The 27907-nt window shown below is 43.8% G+C and overlaps 1 protein-coding gene across 33 annotated transcripts in view; it reads right to left on the reverse strand.

Moving 5' to 3' along the window:
• RALGPS1 (Ral GEF with PH domain and SH3 binding motif 1) overlaps nucleotides 1-27907 on the reverse strand; it is a 309728-nt gene that overhangs the window by 159302 nt on the left and 122519 nt on the right. For 25 of the 33 annotated variants that reach the window (XR_012424392.1, XR_012424394.1, XR_012424393.1 and 22 more), the window contains 2 exons: nucleotides 17556-17645; nucleotides 14432-14524 (listed from right to left, as the gene is read on the reverse strand). Coding sequence is in view for 29 of the 33 variants with exons in the window: in XM_074016522.1 (XP_073872623.1) it covers nucleotides 14432-14524; nucleotides 17556-17645 (183 nt within the window). In the remaining 4 variants the exon portion in view is untranslated. The remainder of the gene's footprint in view (nucleotides 1-14431; nucleotides 14525-17555; nucleotides 17646-27907) is intronic. The other 8 variants (XM_074016526.1, XM_045372654.2, XM_074016528.1 and 5 more) reach the window with 1 other exon arrangement.

Genomic DNA, 27907 nt, shown 5'->3' on the forward strand with positions numbered 1-27907 from the left:
TTCGGGGAACTTGATTCAACAGGAGAGAGATATAGTACAGCAATGTGGTAAGTAAACAGAGACTGATAACCCAGACAAATAATAAATGAGCTACTTGGGAGACTGAGGCAGGAAGATTGCTTAAGTCCAGGAGGTTGAGGCTGGAGTGAGTCTTTCTGTAGTGAGTCTTGATTGCATCACTGTACTCCAGCCTGGGGGAAAGAGCAAGACCCTGTCTCTAAAATAATAATAATTATTATTACAAATGAATTATAGGAAAAGGAAGTGTCAAGGAAAGCTATATAGAGAGGCAGCATTTGAAATGAACACTTAAGGATGAGAGATTTGTCAATGAACAATATATACTCAGACCAGAACCAGATACCTAGTGGAAAACAGCCCCGTTGTGGTTTGATTTTGTTTCTGTGGAGACAGAGTCTCACTCTGTCTCCCAGGCTGGAGTGGAGTGGTACAATCTCAGCTCACTGTAACCCCTGCCTCCTGGGGTCAAGCGATTATTCTGCCTCAGCCTCCCAAGTAGCTAGGATTACAGGCATGTGCCACCACGCCCAGCTAATTTTTGTATGTGTATATATATATATATATATTTTGAGACAGAGTCTTGCTCTGTCGCCCAGGCTGGAGTGCAGTGGCCGGATCTCAGCTCACTGCAAGCTCTGCCTCCCAGGTTTACGCCATTCTCCTGCCTCAGCCTCCTGAGTAGCTGGGACTACAGGTGCCCGCCACCTCGCCCGGCTAGTTTTTTTGTATTTTTTAGTAGAGACGGGGTTTCACCATGTTAGCCAGGATGGTTTCGATCTCCTGACCTCGTGATCCGCCTGTCTCGGCCTCCCAAAGCGCTGGGATTACAGGCTTGAGCCACCGCGCCTGGCCAATTTTTGTATTTTTAGTAGTGACCGGGTTTCACCATGTTGGCCAGGCTAGTCTCAAACTCCTGACCTTAGCTGATCCACCCGCCTTGGCCTCCCAAAGTGTTGGGATTACAGGCATGAGCCACATGACTGGCCAAAGAACTGCTCCATTGTTAAGCAAACCACTCACTTCCCTTACTCAGGAGGTCATTCTTTATTAATGCAACATAGAACCCCTTACTTCTTTGGCGATGGCAGCCATTAAACAAATCTGGATGTCCTCCTGACACACACTGTGGCTGGGCCAAGCTGGCTCCCAGGGCTCAGGCAACTGGTTCTCCAGTCTCAGCTGGGGGACTGCCCATGTCCCTTGCCATGCCCAGCCTACCTGCCCAGCCTGTCAAGTGCCTGTATGGACAGCACCTCAGAGGTGATCAGCCTATCTTCTATGCCTCATCCCCAACTTGCCCCACATACTCACACAGACATTCAAAAGCGCTAAATCTAGTTAATTTTACTCATCTGCTCCCTTCTGTGCCTACAAAAGAGACTCAGACAGTATCAGCTTTCTCAAGAATAGTGCATAGGTCACTAGAAGACATCAAAAAACCCTAAACATGTATTTCCCATGATGTATTTGAAAACTGAGAATTTCCTCTAGAAAAATACAGGAATTAGCCAGGAATTAGTAAGACACGGGAAACAGGAAATTGTGGATCCAATCCAGGAGTAGGAAAAGGAGATATGGGATGACCAATGAACAGTAGGCCTTAAGAACAACTGGTCCACATTGGATCAGCCCTAGAAGAGATGTCTCCAGAGAAAAAGTGGCTTGATTAAAAACCTGACATGATGGCACACAGAGGGGAGGGGATACACATATTATATGTAATAAAAAATAAACAAAATAATTTTAGGATTACTTAGATATCTGGTAGATAGGATAAGAAAAAGTGTTTTAAGGCACTTAGAAATTCCAGAAAAATGGGTAGGGCATGGTAGCTCACACCTGTAATTTCACTCCTTTGGGAGGCCAGGAGTTTGATACCAGCCTGGGCAACACAGCAAGATACCATCTCTACAAAAAAATTTTAAGGCCGGGCGCAGTTATTCACGCTGTAATCCCAGCAATTTGGGAGGCCGAGGCGGGCAGATCATGAGGTCAGAGTTTGAGACCAGCCTGACCAACATGTTGAAACCCTGTCTCTACTAAAAATACAAAGATTAGCCGGGTATGGTGGCGGGCACCTGTAATCCTGGCTACTCTGGAGGCTGAGGCGGGAGAATCACTTGAACCCGGGAGGCGGAGGTTGCAGTGAGCCGAGGTTGCGCCACTGCACTCTAGTCTAGGCAACAGAGTGAGACTCCGTCTCAAAAAAAAAAAAAAAAAAAAAAAGAAAATTAGCTGGGCATGGTGGTGCACACTTGTAGTCTCAGCTATTTGGGAGGCTGTGGCAGAAGGATTGCTTGAGCCCAGGAGTTCAAGGTTGCAGTGAGCTATGAGCTATTACAATCCAGCCTGGGCATCAGAAAGACCCAAAACAAAAACAAACAAACAAAACAAAACAAAAACAAAAACAAAACAAAACCAAAAAAAAAAAAAAATAATAACAAAATAAATCAATCCAGGGAAATGACAAAATATTCAAGGAAGGGCATATTATTCATAGTTTACTACTTGACTATATAGTGAGGCATACTTACTCATTCCTAATCATTAAAACACCAAATATTCATTTAACAAAAGTGATTTCGCTATAATGATGAATGTGTTTGAGGAACAAGGGAAGGTGGTTCAGGAAAACTAAACAAACATCTACCATACAAAGAAGTCACCAGATGCTGTCTAAAGCAGATGGGTCAAGAAACTGTAGCAAAAGCACACTGGTAAATATATGGCAGAAACTACTAGAAGAAGCCACTTAAACTGAAAGTGGTTGCCTCTGGGGAATAACGGGGGTGTGGAGAGATGAGTGGTGAGTGTTAATTGTTTCACTAAATCTTTCAGTACTTAGTGATTTTTAAAATTCATGTGTATGTAATGCTGATAATAACTTTTTTAGGTTTAATTTTTTTAATATAGGGTTTGTTTGCTCAGGAAATAACAGCATTTACTCACACGTTTTAAGCTTTCATTACAAGAACCATAAACTGCAAACCTCATCTGAATTTGAGGGTCCCTTAGATTTTAGAGTTTATGGGAAGCCTCAGGAAGAAACCATCAGAACTACATACGAGAAAGTAAATTGTCTGCTTACCCAGAGTCAAACAGATACTAAAACCATTTTTGTTCAAGAAAAGAGATAAGGAAGTAAGGTTAAGGAAAATTTCACTAAGTATAACTTCACTTCTAGTAAAGTTTAGAAGTCTTGGGGCACCCTGAGATTTTCTTCCATAATATTGATCATGATTGTGCTTGACTGTATGATTACATTTGTGTCTCCCTCCACAAATTATGGACTCCATGAGGAGGGTGACCATGCTGGCTACATCCACTCTACTGATCCCTGCATCTGGTATGATTCCTGACACAGAGGAAATGCTGCCAAAATACTTGCTACATAAAAGAATCATGAGAAAAATAACAACAACTGAAAAATCCAATTACTTGGAAAATTTTGAATATTCAAATAATTCCTGGGCAAAAGACCAAATAAAAGCCAAGATAATGGACTATTTACAAGCCATATATAATTAGAATACTGTACGTTAAACTGTGTGATGAGGCCAAAAGCACATTAGGAGGAAACTTTGTGGCTTTAAATTCATTTGTTATTAAACAAGAACTAATATAAATCAACTAAATATTCAACTCAACAAGCTAAGAAAATAGTGGGAAAATGGGAGAAAGAAATCAATGGGTAAAAGTAGAAACTGGCATGTTAAAAAACAAAACATCAAACTAAAAAAAGCTAAACATCAAACCTATAGAAATGATTACTAAACCTAAGAGCTAATTTTTATAAAATATCAATAAAATAGGTAAAATTTCTATTAAAATGCAAAAATATACAACATAGGACTGAGAAAGGGGCTATAACCACATATGCAAAATGAATTAATTTACAAGGTAAAAACAAAGTCCCTGCTTATTAATTTTGAATCACTTTCATGGTGCAAAGGATAAATGGGACTCACAAACCATGAGGTCAAAAGCTAGGAAGATCACAAATCTTGGAGAAATACCTGAAGAAGTGGATGGCTTCTGGAAATTTCCCATCATGCTCTGAGTATCTTGTATGTGGCACTTGTATTTGACTGATCACAAACCACCATTCCCCTTTCTAGTAAAGCAGTTCAAATCTGGAAGTTGTCTCCATGGAGGAGAAAAAAATTTCTCCACATTTTCTTTATGAAGACTTCGGTGTCTTGCTCCCTTGCCTCGAGAGAATATTTCTTGATACATGGAAATATTTATTAGCAAAGAGCCTGCTGCTCCAAATATGTTAAAATTGGCTTAAAATTCCATTTCAATTCCAGTGTCTACTGTTGATACGGAAAGAATTTTTAGTGTTGTGGATAATCTATGGACCAATGGATTCAGCAGACTAAGTACGGAATCAGTAAGGAAACGAACTGGAATTTTTAAAATAATTTTTTACTTCTTTAGATACAACATGCCCATTTCTGAAAAATAAAAAACTACAATGTCACATACCTAATATAAAATATTAGACGCAATAGAGACTACTGTATGTAACATGAGGAAAAATTGTAACTGAAATTTAGTGGTATTCTGGCTAGCTGTCCATGTTTATCTTTGACTAAAGCTATTTTAAACCCTGTATAGACAGAAGTTAATTTGTAGAAAATGTAGTAATGTAAATAATTCCTATTTACAGAAAGGCAAATAATGCCTCATAGAATGCTACTGATTATCACCTTCGGAATAGTGACTAATTTCATATCAATTTTTAAAGTGATTTTAGCCTTCCTTACCTGATTATAAAAGTGCAGTACTCTAGCTTCTCTTTTGATATGGTTGTAATATCTTACTGGTTCTCTCCTTAATCAATGAGTTAAATAAAATCTTTGACAAGTATTCATCTTATATGAGTCATGATTTTATCTTTTTAAAAAATCATCCTGGCCGGGCGCAGTGGCTCAAGCCTGTAATCCCAGCGCTTTGGGAGGCCAAGACGGGCGGATCACGAGGCCAGGAGATCGAGACCATCCTGGCTAACGCAGTGAAACCCCGTCTCTACTAAAAAATACAAAAAAATAGCCGGGCGAGGTGGCGGGCGCCTGTAGTCCCAGCTACTCGGGAGGCTGAGGCAGGAGAATGGCGTAAACCCGGGAGGCGGAGCTTGCAGTGAGCTGAGATCTGGCCACTACACTCCAGCCCGGGCGACAGCGCGAGACTCCCTCTCAAAAAAAAAAAAAAAAAAAAAAAAAAAAAATCATCCTTAAACAGTTACATGCACACATATATACATGTATCCAATCACATGCATATACACACACATACACAATCCTGTAGGACAATTTTCTCATTTATTTCTAATAATTTTTGTTAATTTTTTTATTCCACCCATGGCAACCCAGCAGATATTCCCACAAAGACCCAAGAATAGAGAGCCGGGAGGTTGAGTTTGATCCCCTAACATATGTTTGCCGAGGGCCCATTCAGGGTCCAGATCTGGTCTGGCAGTGGGCAGAGTCAGGTACCAAATACACATCTCATTTGTTCAACCTAGCTCAGCAAGGAAGGATCAGAAACACTACATAGGAGAGGGTTCTCTAGGGGAAGAACAAACCCTATTACCCAAAGAAGGAGCTGCAGGAAGAGACAGTCCTGAAAACAAATCTAGAGGGATTTCAACAAGCACAGATGGGGCTGGAGAGGCCCCAAGGCCGCAAAAGGCATCAGCGCGGGCCTGGAGGTGGACACACAAGGGTTGTTTAAGGAAACAGCAGTTTGGCTAAAGTGGAGGTAAGTGTTGCTTTGCATAAGACTAGAAGAGACAGGGGAGAGATGGAAACTCTCCTTTTGACAATGTGTGGCTTTGACTTGGGCATTTGGATGCCATAGACATGTGAACACCATTTTGACTGCTTATTCTACTTTTCCAGATACTTCAGCTCAACTTGCAAACAGGGGAACAATCACAAACTGCTAAGCATGAACAGTGAATGGAAAAGAATGAGTTGACTATGGCCATGTTTTAACAGAAAATTCCTCGGGCCAGCTCTCGCATCTCTTGCACACATGACTTGGGGCTCTGAGTTGCTGTGTTGCTGGTGGTAGCAGATGCACCGCTGGCCATAGCTGACAGGTTTATGGTTTGTTTTTTAGGGTCAGGAAGTAGGTATGAAATCTTTTGGTGCTTGCTGCCAATGTCGAAATGCCTCTATTATGTCCTCAGCATTCTGCAAGACACTCAGCACCCACCAGCTTACATCATGTGCCACATCCCCAGATGCAAGTTTCTCTCAGAAACACTCATGAGGACAGACCAATTCTCTCTCATTCTAGCTCAGTCTCTCTCCTTCACTCAGAGGCATCACTGAAATACAGGGTTGGAAGTCCACATGATGGTTAAAAACTGGCTGACAAAATATTCATTATCATAAAACTGAAGGTGAAATAAATGCTCAAATGGCAGATCAAAAAGAAAAACTGGCATCGGAATGGTTGTATCTGAGCACAATGCCGCTCTGGAGGAGTGATGGCACAGAGCCCCCATCCTAGCAAGGTGGATGAGGGGTTGAGGGAGAACACTAAAAACTATCTTTAACCAGGGATGTGAAAACCTTGAAACTATGTTTTGGAGAGATCGCTCCAGTAGCGGTGTGAGGGTGGCCCAGAGAGTGCAAGTCCCGAAGCAATGAGACCAGCTGAAAGAGGATGACAGTTCAGGCCATAAGTAAAAGGGCCTGTCATACAAGGATGGAAGCCTCTGCCAATCCATTCGAAAGAGTCAAAAATAATAACAACAACAGGTAATACCAAACCCTCAATATGAGCCAGGCATAGTTCTAAACATTTTTCCAGGTATTTACTCATTTAATCCTCACTGTTAGAGGTAGGCCCAGGGCTCAACTCAGGTGTCTGATTTAAGAGGCCATGCTCTCAATCTCCATGCCCCTCATTTCTTGGTCTGAGGTCCCCACACCAATGCAGATCATCAATGCCAATCATATGTAATATGTACTCAGATCCCTTCGCTGTGTAAGGTACAGGCTGGGGTGACAATTTCTCATAGATGAGTTTTTCCACTCATGCTCCCTTGGGGCTGTCCTAGGCTGGAGAGGGACTTTTTGATGCAGCCATACCTGACGTGTCTCTCTGATTTCTGTGGGTAGCTGAATTCCAGCCCCCATGTGTGTGCAGCCGGACTCTCCTCTCTGTGCAGGCATTACAACCCTAGCTCCCAGCTGCAAAGGCTTATACACAGCAGTTTCTCTGAACTCTGCTCACTGTTTTGACTCTGAGAGCACTTTATTTTTAACACATGGTGACTTCCCTTTCTTGGCTTCTAATTTAGCTTTGCTTGTTGGTTTTTTAATTTGGTTGTATTTTATCCAGAATTTGTGTTTGTGTGTTTGAAGCAGGAGACGGGGAGGGAGAGGCTTATTTCTCAGTCTACCATATTGCCTAAGAGCCTAAAACACAGTCTGTTAAGAGAGTCTTCTGGCACCCACCATCATCTTCCTGGAAACCAAAGTTTGATTTCAGACATGCCAAGTGCGAGCTGTCAAAGGAACATGCAAGCAGAGGGCTCTATGCAGCAGACAGCTAGAACAGGGTTCTAGGGTACAGGAGAGAGACCAGGGCTGTAACTGAAAAGCCAGCCATCACTGGGGTACAGCAGGTGACACTTGAAGCTCCCCAAGTGGATGAGACCACCAAGGGATAGCAAATGGATCAGGGAAGGTGGAGAGGTCACCGCCTTGCAGAAGATCCACATCCACAGAAACAAAAGGAGTCAAGAGGAAGAAAACTAAGCCAAGGGAAAAGAGATTTTTCAAGATGGGAGTTATGAATAGTGTCCAATGTTGTAGCAATGTCAAGGAAGATGAGGGTGCAAATGTCAGCAGATCTGACTGAGAACTTCTGAGAAGCAGTTCCAAGCCAGGCTACAAGGAATGATGAGGATGTGTGAGTGAAGGCTGCAAATGTTGGTTTCCTCTGCATCCATCTCCTTATTGCCTCACCTGACTCACCTCCCACCTGACCAAATGCTCAGAAATGCCTCCAAAAAGCAGCTCAGGCCTATCACCACCTTCTCAACAACATCAGAGGGTGGCTACCACTGCGGCACTGCGTCAGACAAAGGGGGGCAAAGGGCACTTCCTGGATGAAGGACTTTGAATTCCAAAGTATGTGAATGTCACACATCTGCTGTCCTGTGATATTTGCCAAGTGGCCTTAGTTCTCTTAGTACAAGGAGCGATTCTCTGAATTGCACAGCTCAATGACTGTGTCCCCAGATATCTAGGATTGACAGCCCCATTCCCAAGATCGTTCCCCTCCCAGGTCACCACCCTCCAGACCAGGCCTCCTGACCCATCGGCTATGATTTCCTGCCTTTCAAGAACTTCAGTTTTCACAATGCTGCGGCAAATGAGTCAAACTCTTTGGATCAATTCAGTAGGAAAGAGCGAATCACTCTGGGAACATGCACAGAGCAAGAAGAGCATGTACGTATGTGTGCACACATGTGGTGTGTGTGTGTTTACGCACATGCGCACACATGGCATGTCTAGCACCTGACTGTAATTACTGTAATGAGTGACTCATCCATACTCTAGGAATTCCATACCCCTAGATCACTCACAAAGCAGTCAGTCTCCTCTTGAGATCACTCTAATCAAAGAAAAGGTTTCATCAGCTTCTCAGTTGCTCAAGCCCAAAACCTAGGACTCACCCCTCATTCACTTCTCCTCATCTCGACATCTCATCCAGCACACAACCTGTCAGCTCTCCCCAGCATATCCGGTATGAGCCTGCTGTTCTAAAATCCCCAGCCACACCCTGATCCTGCCAACATCCCCTTGCTCCTGAATTCTGCCCTAACCTCCTGAGTAGGCCCCCAGTTTCCACTCTTGGTCCCCATCCCCCACCCAATTTGTTTTCCACAGTAGCAACAGTAATTAAAAACACAAAAACCAAAGAGCAACTGGAAGCCAGATTGTATCCGTCTCCTGTTTGAAATCCTTCACTGCGCTTGGAACAGAACCTAACTCCTCTCCTAGGCTTTCAGCCCAACATGATTGGCCCCGCTGCCCAGCCACTGCCTCGTACGTCCATCTCCTCCTGGCACGCTGAGCTCTGGTCACGCTGACCTCTGAGTTCCTTGTTCACATCAAGCTGATTCCTGTGCAGGGCTTTGCACCAGCCATCTCCTCTGCCTGGGATGCTCATCCCCTCATCTTGGCATGACTGGTTCCTTTTTGTCATTCAGGCCTTGACTGAAAATACATGGCTGAATGTACGTTACGCCTGTACTTCAGCATGACATTAGGGAAGTGAGGCCCTCCCTAATGCCACACTAAAGCAGACACTCGGTCATTCTCTGTCATGTATTCTGCATCGCTTTTCTTCCAATTTGACAGCTCCCTGCTGATCACTTCATGTATTCAATAAACATTTATTGATCACTTCTTCTGCCAGCCAGACTGGGCACGTTTATTCTCCCTGAGTAACATGAAAGCCCATGAGGACAGGGTCCTTGACTACGGCTTCAGAACCTGACATTTGAGAAATGTTTGATTTGCAGAATGAATAAGAGCCACACGGTGATGTGTACTCAGGAAATCAGAATTGGCTGCTACAACTTCCTGCTCAGGTTTCATGGCTTTAAGGGAGCCAATATTCCAAAGTCGTCACAGTGCTGGGGTAAATCATTCCCCATCTGCATTTTTCCAGGCCAGCTATGGTAGCCTTCCTGTTTGTGTATGCAGACAGCATTTATTAAGGGCCTACTGTGTACAGGCCTATGTTCAGTGTCAGTCTGTCCTGTCTAGCTCACCCAGCAGCTAGCACTTAGCAGCCACCCATGGAGAGGCCAACAGGACGCCCTGCCCTAGCTTAATGATCAATTCTCTGGAGGTCATCCATGATGTGGCCAAGTAACAGGTATCCTACCACACCTGTAACTCCCTTCCACCAGGTTTCCCAGATATTCAGGCTTTCAGTGCAACCCACAGGGACGGCACAGAGAGCTGGCCTGCCCTGTCCCCGAGCCCTGTGTGCTAGCTGCATTTCTCTAGCCCCATTTCCAAAGCAGTGTGTCTATTTGTCCCTGCCCTGTGCCCAGCCTGATTCTCTCACAGGTTCTTACCATTAGCAAGCCATCCAACACACCCGCCAAGAAGACGGACTGTGGATTCCAGCAGGACAAGGCTGTGTCATGCTGGTTCTGTCGCTCACTAGCTCTGGATCTTGAACAAGTCATTCTACCTCTTCAAACCTCAGTTTTCCTCCTCTGCCAAACAAAAACTATCACAGCACTGACCTTTGGGGATGTTACGGTTGGTTCCTCCAGTGCCACCTGCACCTCTCTACTCTGTGGCACATGAGGCCTCACCAGTTCCAACTCAAAGGACAAGTGAGCAGAGAGGAAACAGCTCTCTTTGGGCAACATTTCTATGGCAATCTCATACCAGAAATTAATAGCAAAAGAAAGATGCATTGCAACTCAGGACAACACATACAATTCAAACAACAAATGTATAGTGGCTGGGCACCAAGGATACAGAGAAAAATCAACATCATCAACGAGGCATGCAGTCAAAAGGGGGTGGCAGACCTATAAACAAAACTGCAGAGTCGGTGCATGCTCCACCCTGCGTGCTGTTATCAGACAGGTGCATCAAGAATACAGACAGTGGAGTCTGCCATTCCACTGGGGATGAGGGTGATTTGGATGAAATAAAAAGATGATGAGTTTGGCCCCCTCTGTTTCCTAAATGCTCTATGCCAACCGTAGTCCTTGGATTAACAAGACATGTCAGTGAGAGGGAAGAGTCTGATCTGAAACAAAGGCTGAATAGTGGGTTCACCAAGAACAAGCAGCTACCCCACAAGTGACCTTGGAGACCTCATGTTGTAATCCACACAGTGTGTTTCACCTCCTATCTCCCTGACACAATATTGTGGCAGTTGCCATTCTTATTTCCTAGGATGCTGCATCTACCCACCTTTTGCCCTGGTAAGTGGCTCTCTGTAACCAGGGAAACAGCCCTGGCTCAGCCCTTAGGACACAATAGGGAGGTTTCTCAGAATAGGAACAGGGACATGTTGTTGCCCTGAGTCTCCTGCTCTTTGGTGACATGTAATCTTAGCTCCCTGGCATCTTCCTCTTCCCCACCAGCTAAATGCCCACTGAGGTGCAAAGACAGGAGCCAACCAAGGGAAGCAGGGGAGCAACAGAAGCCATGGTATAAACAATCCAAGGAATGCGTGGCCAGAAGGCGTTTGCAAGGCAGCCTTCAAAGTCCTGCTGCAGCTCTCTGGCTCACTGGCTGCATGTCCCCTCCCTGACGGGCCCTCCTCTGACTGCTCTTTCTGCTGCTCGCCAGCAACCAGGTGCCAGGCCAACAGCAGCCACAGCCAAGACAGACCCAAATGCCCGGGAGGTACCGGTAGTCTACCAATCTTATTTTCCAAGTTCCTAATGCAATACTTATGGTACAAAAGGGAAAACAAAAACAAAAATTAAAAAAATAAGAGCCCTCTCTTATTTTGGGTGACAGGGGGTAGGCTGGAATTGTCTTTTTTGTTCAGTAGGGTATGGTGGTTAAGAGCATGGATTCTGGAGCCAGGCTGCTTAGGTGTGATCCCAGCCCTGCCACTTAGCTGTGGGACCCTGCATAAACCATTCTGTGTCTGTTTCCTCATCTATAAATGACAATAGTAACAGTGCCTATCTCAATGGGCAGCTGTCAGAACAAAATGGTTAATATACGTAAAGTGTTTAGGGGTCAGGTATAATGGCTGACACCTGTAATCCTAACAGTTTGGGAGGCTGAGGCAGGAGGACTGCTTGAGCCCAGAAGTTTGAGACCAACCTGGGCGACATAGCAAGTTATCATCTCTACAAAAAACTTAAAAATTAGTTGGATGTGGTGTGGCCTGTAGTCTCAATTACTCAGGAGGCTGAGGTGGAAGACTGCTTGAGCCCAAGAGGCTGAGGCTGCAGTAAGCTGTGTTCAGGCCACTGCACTCCAGCTGGGTGACAGAGTGAGACGACGGATGGACGGACAGACGGACGGAAGGAAGGAAAGAAGGAAGGAGAGAGAGAGAAAGAGAGAAAGAGAGAAAAAGAGAGAAAGAAAAAGAAAGAGAGAGAGAGAGAGAAAGAGAGAAAGTAAGAGAGAGAGAGAGAGAAAGAGTGAGCATTTAGGGCAGTGCCTGCCACATGTTTTTATCTTGGCATATGTGTGAGGAAGAATATGACCCAGATGGCCTGAAAGGGAGCTAGGTGAATATGCCCATGCCTTTGAATGGGTCCTGGGCGCAAATTCCATTCCAGGCTCCCCAAGGAAGTTTCCTCTCTCTCTCTCTCTCTCTCTCTCTCTCAATCTCTCTCTCTTTTTTAGAGATGGGGTCTTACTCTGTCACCCAAGCTGGAGGGTAGTGGCGTAATCATAACTCACTGCTGCCTTGAGTTCCTGGGCTCAAGGGATCTTCCTGACTCAGTCTCCTGCGTAGCTGTGACACAGGTGCACACTACCATGCCCAGCTAATTTTGTGAATTTTTGCAAAGATGAGGTCTTGCTACGTTGTCTAGGCTGGTCTTAAACTCCTGGCCTTAAGCGATCCTTCCACCCCCAGCTTCCCAAAGTACTAGGATTATAGGAGTGAGTCACTGCACCTGGCCTGGAGGTTTATTTTCATTACAGCAAAGAACCATCAACAGGAGTGAAGACCCAGCCACCTTGAGCAGGGCCTGTCAAGCCTAACAGAGTGGTCCTGGGTACTGCTGTGACCTGCTGCTGCCCACTGTCCTGGCAGTACACAGCATCCCCTGGAGGACATCATCGCTTCATCCATGGGCCTGGCCCTATCACTGAGTGGACCATATCTCTGTGCAAGACCCTTAGACACCCTAGCCCTCTGTGCTATCTCTGCCTCCACCAACTGTATAGCTTATAGGGATCATTGAGAGTTACAATATTGCTGACAGTAAAGTCTAGGCATTATGAGAAGATTCAAAAATCATCCCTCTGGGTCCTCACATAGCTCCCAGCAATCCAAGAAACAATAACAGCATCTAAGTGATGGAAAATTCATTTTAAAAAGAAATCTCCAAGCAACTTTTGAAAAAAAAGCCTTACTGGTCAGAATGACTTGGAATCACAGGGCTGGCAGCAACTGCTAAGACCGGTGGCTTCCAAACTTGCTTTTGACCTCCAAAGCCATTGCTCAGTCGAAATTCACCCAAAAGTCCAGTACATAAAACTGATACAAACAGAGCTGCTCTGGTGGAAATAGTGCCCGAACCGCCTGCTTGGCAGCATCTCTCCACAATCTCAGCCCCTGGTGGCGCCCAAGGCAACTCTAAGGAACCCCTGGGACTCCACGAAGCACTGATGGAAAACCAAGAATCTACGCCAACCTCCCCGAGTAGATACGAGAAAATGAGTCGCACAGAAGTCATGCTCTGAATGGCATCTGAATGCAAACCCAGTTTTCTGACACTGGGCTAAAACTTCTCTACTTTGCGAGGACTAGATCTATGGAAAACGGCAATTTAAAGAAACAAGGCTCATTTTCGATCACCTACAACATAATCCCTGAGTATTTTAAAGGCCCTTGAACCAGCCAAGTAGGAAACAGAGCCCAGCCCCACGAACTGGCAGAAAGAAGTTCGGAAATGAGTTGCAGAAGCACATCTGACAATTCCATACAGTTTCTGTCAGTTCCATGGGATATAAACAGGTCTCGAAAGGCTTGTGCTGTGTGGCTGTGAGAGACCCCAGATCAGGCAGGCCAGGAGGTGAATGCTAATGAGCTATGGAAATAGCAATTACTTCCCCCATGTCAGGCACTATGCCAAGAGAAGGAGGATAAAGAGGTCTGAGATATTTTTAAAGTATTTTTACAGCAGAAAAACTTTCCTACAGACTCAATTATGTAACTATCAGACTCCACCTCTGAGCTGAAATTATCCAGGGCCTTAGGAAAAAAACCCGTTTTTTCCTACACGGGGGTCACAGGTTTCTCCAGGGAAACTTAGCGGTATGGCTAGTGACCCAGGGCAGCTGCGAACCATCAGCCCAGAGACCTTCCCAAGGGCAGTTTGGAGCCTGCCAGAGGAAAATTCCAGCCAAGTGGAGGGCAGAAGTCACGCTGCTGACCCGGTCATCACACATGACATGGTGGTGTCCAAGAAGATCCACTCTGGGGGATTCTGACCCCAGCCACGTCAGCACCTTCATCATTCCCTGGTGCCAAAATGGGGATGGGGTCAGTGACGGAGTGAGGATGCCTACAGAACCGTCATCAACTCATCGTAACTCTGCCATTGACAAAGTATAGACAGTAAGAGAAAGGCTGGGGCTTGTGGAATAAAGAACTTCACCAATGAAATGATAGCCGAAATCAGATAGACTTAGGGAGATTAACTTACGGCCCAGGTTTTTGTCAGTCTGAAGATGGGAGCACTTTGTAATGCTGACACCACAGACATGAGAGAATGAAGGTTGTTGAGTTCTAGAAGTTTCTGAAAAAAAGATACGGAATAGATTATTTTGCTGCTATAAACAACAGAACAAAAACATGCTCAAGTGTTACCAAATGTCATATTTATGAAATTCAATTACACTTAAAAATATCTCATGTAGAAAACATAGTTCTAAGGAGTTCATAGAAACCATATGCTTTTTTTCTCTCAAATTGTCAAAAGGTGAGTCTGCATCTAAAACATGTGCAAAATTTCATAAGCTGACTAGTCTGGACAGAAACGTGGCACGGGGTAAGGTTTGATAATGTGCATTACGTCTTTTTTTAGACAAATCTGAATACTGTCCCAGCAGGCTTTTGTAAACTAAAACCCCGACTGTGCCAGCAGCATCAATGTGGGTCTTCTATGATTATCTTAACACCAGAAGGAGACAGAGGCCGAGGAAAGATGGTACCAATAATCTGCATAATCCCTCTCAGCTGGGAAGGCAGTGCTTGGGCTTCCCCATCACTTGACCATGTTCCTTTGAACCAGACCCCAAATTAGTGAGAACATTTGGATTCAATTCAGTCTCAGACAAGTTTCTTACCATGGAGGGAAACAGAATGAGACACAGCCGAGTGTAAGTGCAGAAAAATGCAACTGCTCTGTTCCTGGTTTTATGCTACCGGAAACTTGCTAACAGGATGGGGGTGCCGTTTCTCATTCTTGGGAGTCAGTGAAGTTTGGGTTATTAGGCAGGCTCTATGGAAACAGAAGACCTGGTTCCAATCCCAGCTCCCACTACTTGTGTGTCCTTCAGCAAGTTACCTAATCCTTCTGAGCCTTGCTGTCCTCATACTTAAAGTGTGGAAGGCAATCACGGCACTTCTGCCACATGAGACAGTGCATATCAACTGCCTAGACCAGTGGCTGGTCCCAGGGCAGGAGGCTCAGTACAATGTGAGTCTCAGCCTTGTCTTTTCCCACCCCTGTCACTTAAGTATTTCCAAGCTCAGGTGCCCCTTCCTCTAATATGTCTTTCCTGACCGTGTCCCCAAAGAAGTCCATGCATATCTGTAGCACACTGGATTGTACTTGCTTTGTACTTGCCTCTCTCTCACCCTGGGCTGTTTCCTGAGAGCAGGGACAAAGTTTTATCTACCACCGTGTCTCTCATACCCAGTACGGTGCCCAGCACATCGTAGGGGCCTAGTGAAATGCATAAAGAAAGGAAAAGCCCTTATACTTAGTCCTCACAGCTCTATTCCTGCTTGGAAATTTCTCTCTCACCACATGAGCTATTTCATTTCATACATCTCGTAACATTCTCTAATTGTTTCCTGTGTATAAGAATAGATTATCTAAGTGAGCTGAATTTCATTCCATGTATCTGCATTGCTACACCTGTCACAGAACTTCTTTTTAGAGCTGAAAGGGCTATGGAAAATTATCTAACCCACCCCTTTCATTTTATAGATGGGAAAACCAAGGCCCAGAGAAAGAAAGGGGCTTGCACAAGGAAAGACCCAGGGCACAGAGCCAGCATGACAGTCTGCCACACAGAAAATGGCAGAGATTAAGGAGGGATCACTTTGGATTCCATGGGTGGGCCCCATAAACACATTTCCAAACTGACAGCCCGGGAGGACTGGAACCACATCCTACTTTCTCTTGTGGCCCAGCACAGAACTGATTGACAACAACAAATATCTTAAGCCCAGCACCAGTTCCAAGTACTTCAGGAGAATGCACAGGAAGTAAATGTGGGCCGGGCGCGGTGGCTCACACCTGTAATCCCAGCGCTTTGGGAGGCCAAGGCAGGCGGATCACCAGGTCAGGAGATCGAGACCATCCTGGCTAACATGGTGAAACCCCATCTCCACTAAAAATACAAAAAATTAGCCGGGTGTGGTGGCGGACGCCTGTAGTCCCAGATACTCGGGAGGCTAAGGCAGGAGAATGGTGTGAACCCGGAAGGCCAAGCTCACGCCACTGCACTCCAGCCTGGGCAACAGAGCAAGACTCTGTCTCAAAAAAAAAAAAAAAAAAAAAAAAAGGAAGTAAATGTGGCCATTGCTCTTAACATAAATAGATGATGCACTTAACCTGCCCATGAGGCCAGCAGAGCAGCTTCCCTGAAGGCACAGAGGCATGACTCCGATTCCTGCCCTGCCACTGACTGGCCATGGGGGCGGCCCTGAGCATGGACACTTCACCTCTCTAAGCTCTCCTTCCTCTGCAAATGGAATTATAATCATATGAGCACTGAACATGACCAGGTCAGTAAAGCAGCTGACCATAGCATGGTGCCTGGCTCATAAGGGTCCTCTGTAAAGGGCAGCTTTCCTAGGACCTGGATGGGAAGACAACACATGCATACATGAAGCAAGAAGCGAAACACCCAGCACAATGCTGCAGCCGAGAGTCAGGCAAGCCTGAGTGGTTGAAACCAGTGTATAGGGAGGAGCTGCTGGGCATGAGTGGTCCAGGAAGGCCCACGGGATGGCACAGCATTCCTAGAGATAAGGGAAGAGGAGGGAAAAGGTGATGCCCAACAAGGACAGAACCTATCAGGCCAGGGGGCAGGAGGTGGGGATGGGGGGCTGCAGGGTCATCTGGCCCAGACCTGAAGCTCAGTGGGAGGTGGGTGGGGTCTGCTGACTGCTGACAATATTGTGCAGGATGTGATGATATCACAAGCATTGAGCATTGACGCTAACTAAAATCTATCAACCCCCAGAACTGGCTAAATCTAAAGTAGGAGAATGAATGGATTCCAGGGACAGCCTCTGGGTCCTGCCTTGTGGAGAGACTGTGAAAGCCCAGGTAAGGAGAAGGGCTGGCTGCCAACATTATAGGGTATGGGGGCATGCTGCCAATTTGCACACAAGGTGCTAGGGGGCTGGTGAGCACCCAGGCAGGTCTAACAGCTGGCTCTGCCTAGGGAAGTCAAGCCACAGCACCCTGTTTGAACTGTGCCCAGCAGGCCCACAGCAAAGCAGCTCCCAAAGTACTGAGGAAACATATTTTTAGGGAGGAGGTGTGAGAGAAAAGGGAAAGGAAGGAAAAATAATAATAAAAAGCTTACCTTGGCTATTTTCACAAAATGGCTGAGGATTTCTGCCCTTATTTTTAAAGTCTGTGCTGTTAGAATTTCTCGTACAACCCAAAAACTGACCTGTAGAGTCAAATACACACACACACACACACACACACCAGAAAAGTTGTTAATTGCTGGACCAGCCATGTCACCCATGCCCACCACTGTTCCGGGATTTCCAAGAGGTCAGGAGACTGGGAGAGGACAGCCGGGGTCACGTGAGTTAAAGAGTTCCTCTACAGCACCCAACCCTGCAAACGGGCCGTGTTTTCAGCGTCCTGTCTCCAGCGCACGCTGCAGTGGCCAAGGGAAAGCAGCACTTTCCTCATCATCCGGGGAGAGCTGGGCCTCCGTGACACAAGTCTCGAGAAGAGCTGCTGGGAAGCCTGAGATGAATCAGACTGAATTCCTGCTCAGAAGGATCCCAGTTGTGGGGAGATCATGGATGATGGGTGGATGGAGGGACAGACGGACACATAGCCAAAGGGACATATACATTGGCAGGACCACTTGTGAGGTCCATATCCCCAGCCAGCCCTACGATGAGGAGGATTCATCAATATTTGCACAATTTTAACAAATTTAATTTTTCAGGAGAGGCCCATCCCATAACGTAAATGATATGGAAGTGGAAGTATCTCTTTCTAAGTTCCATAAAGCAATGCAGGTTACAGGGCATGTTTTCCTGGAGACAGCATGCACCAAAAAGGGTATGCTGGTAGCTTTGGTTCAGAAACCCATTCGTGCTTGACCTCTCACATACTGCAACAGCCCGAACCCCTGTGTCTGATGGTGGAACAGGAAAGTCATCTACCAGAGTGGAGCTGACTCACATGGCACCTCAATGCAACGGAAGAAACTCATGCCAAGAAATGCTGGGAAGTGGCTAGCTCTTCCTGTTTATGTTTCACTTCTGTAACAACAGTTCTATGTGAAACACAGATGCCCAAGAGTGCAATGACAGCACTACAAAGAAAGGTGGAGAGCCAGGCAAAGCACGGGGCACAGGGAGAATTAAAAGGAAGGCAAGGCATCTAAAACCCCTAAACTTTACAGGGGAAAATATAGTTAAGGATATTCTAGAGCTAATAAAACAAGCTTACTGCTGCAATAAAATGTATTATCGTTATTGAAATACAGTCACCTTTCAAACAGAAAGCAAAGAAAGAGAAACCAAGATTCAACAATGTGCTTTTTATGTTAAGCAGGAGTATTATAGAAATGTTTTCTCAGTGTAATTATCTGTGGTTGCCTCCAGGACATGACTGGGTTTCCACAGAATCATTTTTTCCAAGGAATTGCCCACAATTAAGTTCAGACTCAATATTTACTAGCCAGGTGCAGAAAAAAGTTTTTCTAAATACAAAATGGAGTGCCCATAAACCTTACATTTTGATGCCACATTATCACACTCAAGCGTGATAGTTTACATGTATAATTTAACAGATTCCTGCATGTCAGAGAATCATATGTTTAAGGCATATTATGGAACACGGAAGCACTGACTCTGGAGCTGCAGCACACATTGTGCAGAGGCAACTCTGAGTCAACAACTCGATTCAGCAGAGTTCCATGAAGCCCCTTCTGTGTGCGGGTTCCAGGCACTGGGAGTCCAGACCTTCCTGAAATTGAGGTGACCAAAGGAGGAGGCAGAATCCTTAAGGAATCACTATATTAGAAGGCAGCTGGTAATCATGGCCATGGAAGAAGTTCAAACAGTAAACCAAAGTATGAGAGAGCTAATAATGATAGAGGAAGGCTTCTCGAAGAAGACAGGCCTTGAAAGATGGGTAGACTTTAAACAAGAGAAGACTGAAGTGTGGCTATATGTTCCATGACCAGGGGTGGCTAGGTAGTGTTGCAGGAGTACTGTGGGTGGGGGTCATGAATGAGGATGAGGGTGGGGAGGGAGAAAAAGACCAGACTGGGTGTGTGGTGGGGAGGGTAGGACTGGTGCAACAAGGTGAGAGGAAGGAGCTAAAACACTATTCTACACAGGGACTTTCAGAGGCTTCTGAGCAGGGTGATAGATGAGATCCTTTGGAAGGATAGAGACACCCATTAGAAAACTGATGCAATGGTCTCAGTGAGATATGAGGAGGTCTGAGCCAGGGCCATGCCAAAGGAGATGGAAAGAAGAGGGAGATAAGGAAGACATTAAAAAGGTAGAATCAGCATAGTTTTAAAAACTTTTTATTTTATTCTCTTTTCTAATGACTGAAGAAAAGAAAACTTAAGCTTTTAACTTCAGAAGTTTGATGCAGAAAACAAGGAAAACAGAGATAAGTACAAAAAGAAAGAAATTTCAGTCTCACATATAGATCAACATTATAAACACTGTGGTATGTGTCCTTCTGGTCTTTATTTTCTTTTTTTTTTCTTTTTTTTGAGAGGGCGTCTCGCTCTGTCACCGAGGCTGGAGTGCAGTGGTACGATCTCCACTCACTGCAACCTCCGCCACCTGGGTTCAAAGGATTCTCCTGCCTCAGCCTCCTTAGTGGCTGGGATTACAGGCATGCACCACCACACCTGGCTAATTTTTGTATTTTTAGTAGAGATGGGGTTTCACCATATTGGCCAAGCTGATCTTGAACTCCTGACCTCAGGTGATCTGCCTGCCTCGGCCTCCCAAAGTGCTGGGATTACAGGCATGAGCCACTGTACCCGACCATCTTCTTTTTCTCTATATAGAACATGTTTGTCTTTTAAAACTAAACTGCTGTATATTAATTATATATCACAAGAATTTTTATAAGTGAATATTCCTCTACAATTTTTAGCAGCTTCCAAGTATTTCATCATAGAGAAGTATCATCATTTTCTTAAATAAACCTCTACTGTTGAATAGGTTATTTCTAATTTTGTTGTAATAATGCTGAGATGAACATCTTTATACATATGTTTGTACACTTTTTATTGAGGTCCTCAGATAAATTCCTGTAAAGTGGAGTGAATAAAAGTGTGTGTACCTGTTTTCAAGAGTATATGTACGGCCGGGCGCGGTGGCTCAAGCCTGTAATCCCAGCACTTTGGGAGGCCGAGACGGGCGGATCACGAGGTCAGGAGATCGAGACCATCCTGGCTGACACGGTGAAACCCTGTCTCTACTAAAAAAAATACAAAAACTTAGCCGGGCGAGGTGGCGGGCGCCTGTAGTCCCAGCTACTCGGGAGGCTGAGGCAGGAGAATGGCGTAAACCCGGGAGGCGGAGCTTGCAGTGAGCTGAGATCCGGCCAGTGCACTCCAGCCTGGGCGACAGAGCGAGACTCCGTCTCAAAAAAAAAAAAAAAAAAAAAAAAAAAAAGAGTATATGTAAAAAAACACGGCCTCCAAAAGGTCTATTTGTTTACTCCTCAACACGTTGAAGCAGATCCATGTTGCCATACACAGGCCAATACCAGTTACTATCATTTTTTTTTTAACTAATTCAGTGGAAAAAAATGGTATTTCACAGTTTCAATTTCACATTTCTTTCATGACTCTTCAGGTGTTTTTTGTTTGTTTGTTTGTTTTGCTTTTTCTCAGTTAACATTTTTTGTTCCAACCACTTATAGGTCATTTGTACTATTTGCCTTCTGAATTGCCTATGCAGGTCCTTATGGAGAACTATCTTTCTACTGGGACATCTTTCCTTCCAACCTCAAACTCCTGGGCTCAAGTATCCTCCCACCTCAGCCTGTCAAGTAGCTGAGACTACAGGCACACATCACCACACCTGGTTTTTGTTGTTGTTGTTGTTGTTGTTGTTTGTATGGATGGGGTCTTACTATGTCACCCAAGCAGGTTTTTTTCTTATTATTGATTGACAAAAACTCTTTGTGTAGCAAATAAAAATACATGTTGTGAGTCATATATTGTACCAAGAGCATGTAGACATTGGTACTCTTATATACTGTTTGGAGGAATGGAAATCAGTAACATTTTGAAGAACAACTTGAACATATCTTTCAAGATGTTTAAGGTATAGTCTCCCTAGAATATTTACCTTATAAAAATACAGAAATATAGGCCGGGCGCGGTGGCTCAAGCCTATAATCCCAGCACTTTGGGAGGCCGAGACGGGCGGATCACGGGGTCAGGAGATCGAGACCACCCTGGCTAACACGGTGAAACCCCGTCTCTACTAAAAAATACATAAAACTAGCCGGGCGAGGTGGCAGGCGCCTGTAGTCCCAGCTACTTGGGAGGCTGAGGCGGGAGAATGGCGTAAACCCGGGAGGCGGAGCTTGCAGTGAGCTGAGATCCGGCCACTGCACTCCAGCCTGGGGGACAGAGCGAGACTCCGTCTCAAAAAAAAAAAAAAAAAAAAAATACAGAAATATAGAAACACATACATACAAGCTTTCATTGAAGCACTATCTACAATTTTTAAAAGCCCATTGATAGCGAATTGGTTATGCAATTTACACTACCACCTCAAACTCTGAAAGGAAGTCACTAAGCTCAGCCAATATTTAATGAGTGGGAAGTTACATTCTACCTTCTTGAGGTCTAATTTACATAGATTATTTGAAATTCTTCTGCATGAGAGATTTGCCGATTCTCTCGCATTTATTTCTATCAGTATAGACTTGTGAATATTTATTTTACACTTTGGGTTACAACTCAATACTGTTATTACATGCTGCTCAAGTTGTTCCAGCTTTGGCCTTCGAGAGTTCTTTCAGTTGGCTCCTGCATCCCTTTGACATAACCCCTGTATTGTTTTTGTTAGTTTGAGCACTTCCTTACCTTCTGGCAATACAATATGCAACAGGCTCATATTCTATATTTCTTGCCTTAGTCTTAAAATTAGTCATTTCTCCAAGGAACATTGGTTCCTTTTACCAAGTAACAGTATTAGAAACCAAGATTAGCACAAGACAGGTATGAAGTATGCTTGTTGCTACTGGGGTATCATCGTTTCTGGGTCCTCTCAGCTGGCAGAGTCAAGAAATGTGTGTGTGTGTGTGTGTGTGTGTGTGTGTGTGTGTGTGTGTGTGTACTAACCCATGCCCATACACATATCTATAAAGATTTCTATATGTAACCATCTACATCTGCATTAAGTTACACATGAGTTCATACTGATGTCTCCAACTGTAACCCATTACCACATGGATCGTTCTAGCCTCCTCACACTTAGCTTATCTGTAATTTCCCACTCCAATAATGAGATTGGTTCCCACCATCTGCCACTCATTTCCTTATACTCTCTAATATTCACCAATTTCTTATATAGTTTGATTCCAGTATACAAGGATAATGGTTTCAGAATTGTTACCCGTCCCCCTAGGGAAACAACTTTATCAAATAGAGTATGATGCTTATACGTAGTTCCTTTGTCTTTAGTCTTATAGGCTCCATTCTATTACCGATTTACTTAGGTCAGCAATGTTTTCTCTCCCCCTCCTTAATGAGGTTGTTCACACATTTATAATAGATTCTTTTGTTACATTCTGCTGTATCATTTTATAACATTATCTGTAACAACATGTAACATTTTGTTACATGTTGTTACATTATAAGATTCCTCAAGTTGAATTTAAAAACTTTGTATATATTAAGGTTTCAGGGGGCTGGGCTAGGTGGCTCACACCTGTAATTCCAGCACTTTTGGGAGGCCGAGGTGGGTGGATCACGAGGTCAGGAGATCGAGACCACCCTGGCTAACACGGTAAAACTCCATTATCTACTAAAAGCACAAAAAAAAATTAGCCAGGCGTGGTTGGGGTTGCCTGTAATCCCAGCTACTCGGGAGGCTGAGGCAGGAGAATGGCATGAACCCGGGAGGTGGAACTTGCAGTGAGCCGAGATCGCACCACTGTACTCCAGAATGGGTGACAGAGCGAGACTCCGCCAAAAAAAAAAAAAAAGTTTCCTCTTGGTGCTATAAAGTTCACAAATGCACTATGTCATGTATCCATCATGATAATATCATATAGTTTCACTGCCTTAAAAAAACAAACAAACAAACAAAAACCCAGGCTTCTCCTATTTAGCCCTCTCCCCTTTCCAAAGCCCTGACAAACACTGATTTGTTTATCATCATCTCTATAGCTTTACCTTTTCCAGAATGTCAAAAAAGGAAATATAAATGTAAAAGTATAATTATGTTGATAACTTGATTGATTTGTTGCTAGCAAGAACATCTTCTTTGCTCTGTAATAAACCAACAATAATGATTCAGGAGGAGGAAGAAAAGAGAAAAGGAATCCTCCATATGTAACCTTTCAAGACTGGCTTTTTTTACTTAGCAATATGCACTTAAGATTCATCCAAAACATAAAGATGAGAACAACAGACACTGGGGACTATGAGAGGAAGGAGAGAGAGGGGGCAAAGGCTCAGAAACTACCTATTGGGTACTATGCTCACTACCTGGGTGACAAGATCATTCATACCCCAAAACCTCAGCATCATGCAATACACTCATGTAACAAAGCTGCACATGTACCCCAAATGTAAAATAAAAGCTGAAATTTTTTTTTTTTTTTTTTTTTTAATATTCGGGCTGGGCATGGTGGCTCACGCCTGTAATCCCACACTTTGGGAGGCTGAGGCAGGCGGATCACCTGAGGTCAGGAGTCCCAGACCAGCCTGACCAACATGGAGAAACCCCATCTGTATTAAAAATACAAAATTAGCCGAGTATGGTGGCGTATGCCTATAATCCCAGCTACTCAGGAGGCTGGGGCAGGAGAATCGCTTGAACCCAGGAGGTGGAGGATGTGGTGAGCTGAGATCACGTCCCTGCACTCCAGCCTGGGGAACAAGAGCTAAACTCTGTCTCAAAAAAAGAAAAAAAAAAATGTTCATCCATGTCTTTATGTGACTTGATAGCTCATTCTCTCTTTTTTGGATGAATACTATTCCATTGTATGGATTTACCATGGTTCATTATCCATTTACCTTACCTACTGAAGGATGGTATCTTGGTTACTTCTGATTTTCAACAACTATGAATAAAGGTGCTATAAACATTTGTGTGCTGTTTTTTGTGTGTGGATATAAGTTTTCAGATCAGCTAGGTAAATACTTAGGAGTGCAGTTGCTGGACTGAGTGTCTCATTTTGCATTCCCACCAGCTATGAGTAAGTTTGTGTTGCTTCAGATCTTTGACGGCAACTGATGTTATCAGGGTTTTTTGCTTGTTTTATTTAGACATTCTAATAGGTATGTAGTGTTTTGTATTTCCCTAATGATAAATAATGTTGAGCATCTTGTCATATGTTTATTTGCCATCTGCATATCTTTGGTGAGGTTTCTTCGGATCTTTTGATCATTTTTTAATTGGGCTGTTTTCTTATTGTTGAGTTTCAAGAGTATATTTTGGATACAAGACCTTTATCAGATATGTGTTTTGCAAATATTTTCTCCCAATCTGTGTTAAGTCTTTTAATTCTCTTTACCATGTGTTTTGCAGAGTGAAAAAATTTAATTTTCATAAAGTCCCAACTTTCTTTTTCTTTCATGAACTGTGCTTTTGGTGTTTTATCTGATAACTCATTAATAAATCCAAGGTCGTGCAGGTTTTCTTCTATGTTTTCTCCTAAAAGTTTCACAGTTTTGTCTTTTACATTTAGGCCTATGATCCATTTTCAATTAATTTTTAGGAAAGGTCTAAGGTCTGTGTCTAGGTTCATTTTTTTTTTTACATATACACACAAATATTTAAATTCTTCCAGCACCACTTGTCCTTTCTCCAAGATCAGCTGACCATATTTCTGTAGGTCTATTTATTGGCTCCATCGACCTATGTACGGGATCAATTCTGTCACCAATACCATGCTGTCTTGATAACTGTAGCTTTACAGTAAGTGCTGAAATCAGGTAGAGTGAGTCCTCCAATTTTGTTCTTTTTCAGTATTGTGCCGATATTTGATATTTGTAAAACAGCTTTCTAGGACTTTGATTGGGATTGCACTGAATCTATTGATCAAGTTGGGAAGAACTGACATCTTAACACTATTGAGTCTTCCAATCCATGAAGATGGAATATTTCTCTATTTATTTAGCTCTAGTTTGATTTCTTTTATCAGTTTTTGAGGTTTCCACATTAACAGAACCTGTACATATTTTGTTAGAGGTATACCTGTTTTTTGTGTGTGTTTTTGTTGTTGTTGTTGCTGTTTTGGTGATATTGTAAATGGTATCGTTTGTTAACTTCAAATTGCAGTTCCTCATTGCTGGTCTAGATGAAATCAACTGACTTTTGCATACTGGCCTGTGTCTTGCAACTCTGCTTACTCACTTCTTAGTTCAAGGAGTATTTTTGGAGATTTCTTTGGAATTTTCTACCTAGATAATCATGTCACCTATGTATAAAGGTCGTTTTACTTCTTCCTTTCCAATCTGTATACATTTTATTTATTTATTTTCTTGTCTTACTGCACTAGCCAGGACTTGCAGTAAGACGTTGCACAGAATGGGTAAGAGAGCACATCCTTGCCTTGTTCCCAATCTTAGGGGGAAAGTATTCAGTGTCTTACCATTATGCGTGATGTTGGTTGAAGGACTTTTGTAGATGTTCTTTATCAAGTTGAAGAAGTTCTGTTCTATTCCTAATTGGCTGAGTTTTTTTTTTTTTTTTTAAATTATGAATGAGTACCGGACTTTGTCAGATGCTTTTTCAGGTCAAATGATATAATAATACGATTTTTCTACCCTAGCCTATTTTACAGTGGGCTACATTAATTGATTTCCAATTGCTGAAGGAGCCAAACATACCTGGAGTATATCCCCAGTGGGTCATGATGCTAATAAATCTTTAATACACATAAGCTATTATTAACACAATTATTGTTATGGTGGTATAGGTAGCACTGGCATTTAGTTACTGAGGACTATGATATCTGAGAAATGCCACAGTGGAATTATAAAAAAAACAGAATAGCTATGGACACAACTTTATTCAGTTAACCAACCATGAATAAAAATAATCAAAGAATAAAACAAAGAAAAACAACAAGAAAAATCCAAGTTTAAGAATACTATTATTTCTTAAGAAAAATCTACTTTTGCCACAAATTTCTCATAAGCCCATTCACAGTTTTCTTAGAAACCAAGAGTTTGAAAGAATCTCCGAGGTCCCACCTATTCCCTGCCCTGACAGCTGGATGGGCTGTAAAGCTGTAAAGCTTTACAGTAGTAAAGCCCTTGTCTGGTCTCTGCCTGAGCCTTCATGGTTAAGAAACTTCCTTATATTAGGAGAAGGCCAACTGCCTCCCCATTTCCATCCCTTGGGCCCTGAACTTATTGACCAGGCCCCATAGATTATGTGTAATCCCGCTTCCCCATTAAGAACTCCTCAATTGCTTGAAAACCTTGATGTCGTTCTCCCTGAGTCTTCTCACTCACAGATCCTCCACTTATCCCCGTATAACATGTTTTCTTTCCCCTACTCTTCTAGTCGCTGTAATACTTACGCCACTCCTGTGTGATAATTCCCACCCTCACCCCTCATGTGAGGCACCCAGAACCAGACTTAACTGTCCAAGAGTGACCTGGATAAAGCTGAGAAAAGCAAGATTACTACACACATATTAGAATGCCTAAAACACAAAATAGCTGACAATATCAATTGCTGGCAAGGATTGAAGCCACACACTCATTCATTGCTGGTGAGAATACAAAATGGGACAGACACAACCTAGCTTGTGCTCCTAGGCATATACCCAGCTGATTTGAAAACCTGGCCAGGTGCAGTGGCTCACGCCTGGAATCCCAGTACTTTGGGAGGCCGAGGTGGGCAGATCACGAGGTCAGGAGTTCGACACCAACCTGGTGAACACGATGAAACCCCATCTCTACTAAAAATACAAAAATTAGCTGGGTGTGGTGGCATGCACCTGTAATCCTAGCTATTTCAGAAGCTGAGGTAGGAGAATTGCTTAAATCCGGGAGGCGGAGGTTGCAGTGATCCGAGATCACACCACTGCACTCCAGCCTGGGCGACACAGCAAGACTCTGCCTCGGGGAAAAAAAAGAAAGAAAGAAAACTTTAGTACACACACACACACACAAATGTTTGTAGCAGCTTTATTCATAGTTGTCAAAACTGGAAGTAACTAAGTAACCGAGATGTCCTTCAGTAGGTGAATGGATGAACAAACCATGCATACAATGGAATACACACATACAAAAGAGCTGTCAAGACATATAAAGTAAATTCATCCATGTTAACTACATATCGCTAAGTGAAAAGCGTCCGTGTGAAAAGGCTACACGTTTATGATTCCATGGTAGAGATGGTAAACAGATCAGGATCTGGATTGCTATCTTCCTCTCCATACCAATCCTGCCCCCTTCTTCCTTGGGCAACTTCAACATCACTGCAAATGACCCTGGCCTCGGATCCC

This window comes from Macaca fascicularis, chromosome 15 (assembly GCF_037993035.2).
Source record: "Macaca fascicularis isolate 582-1 chromosome 15, T2T-MFA8v1.1".
NCBI classification, from domain to species: domain Eukaryota; kingdom Metazoa; phylum Chordata; class Mammalia; order Primates; family Cercopithecidae; genus Macaca; species Macaca fascicularis.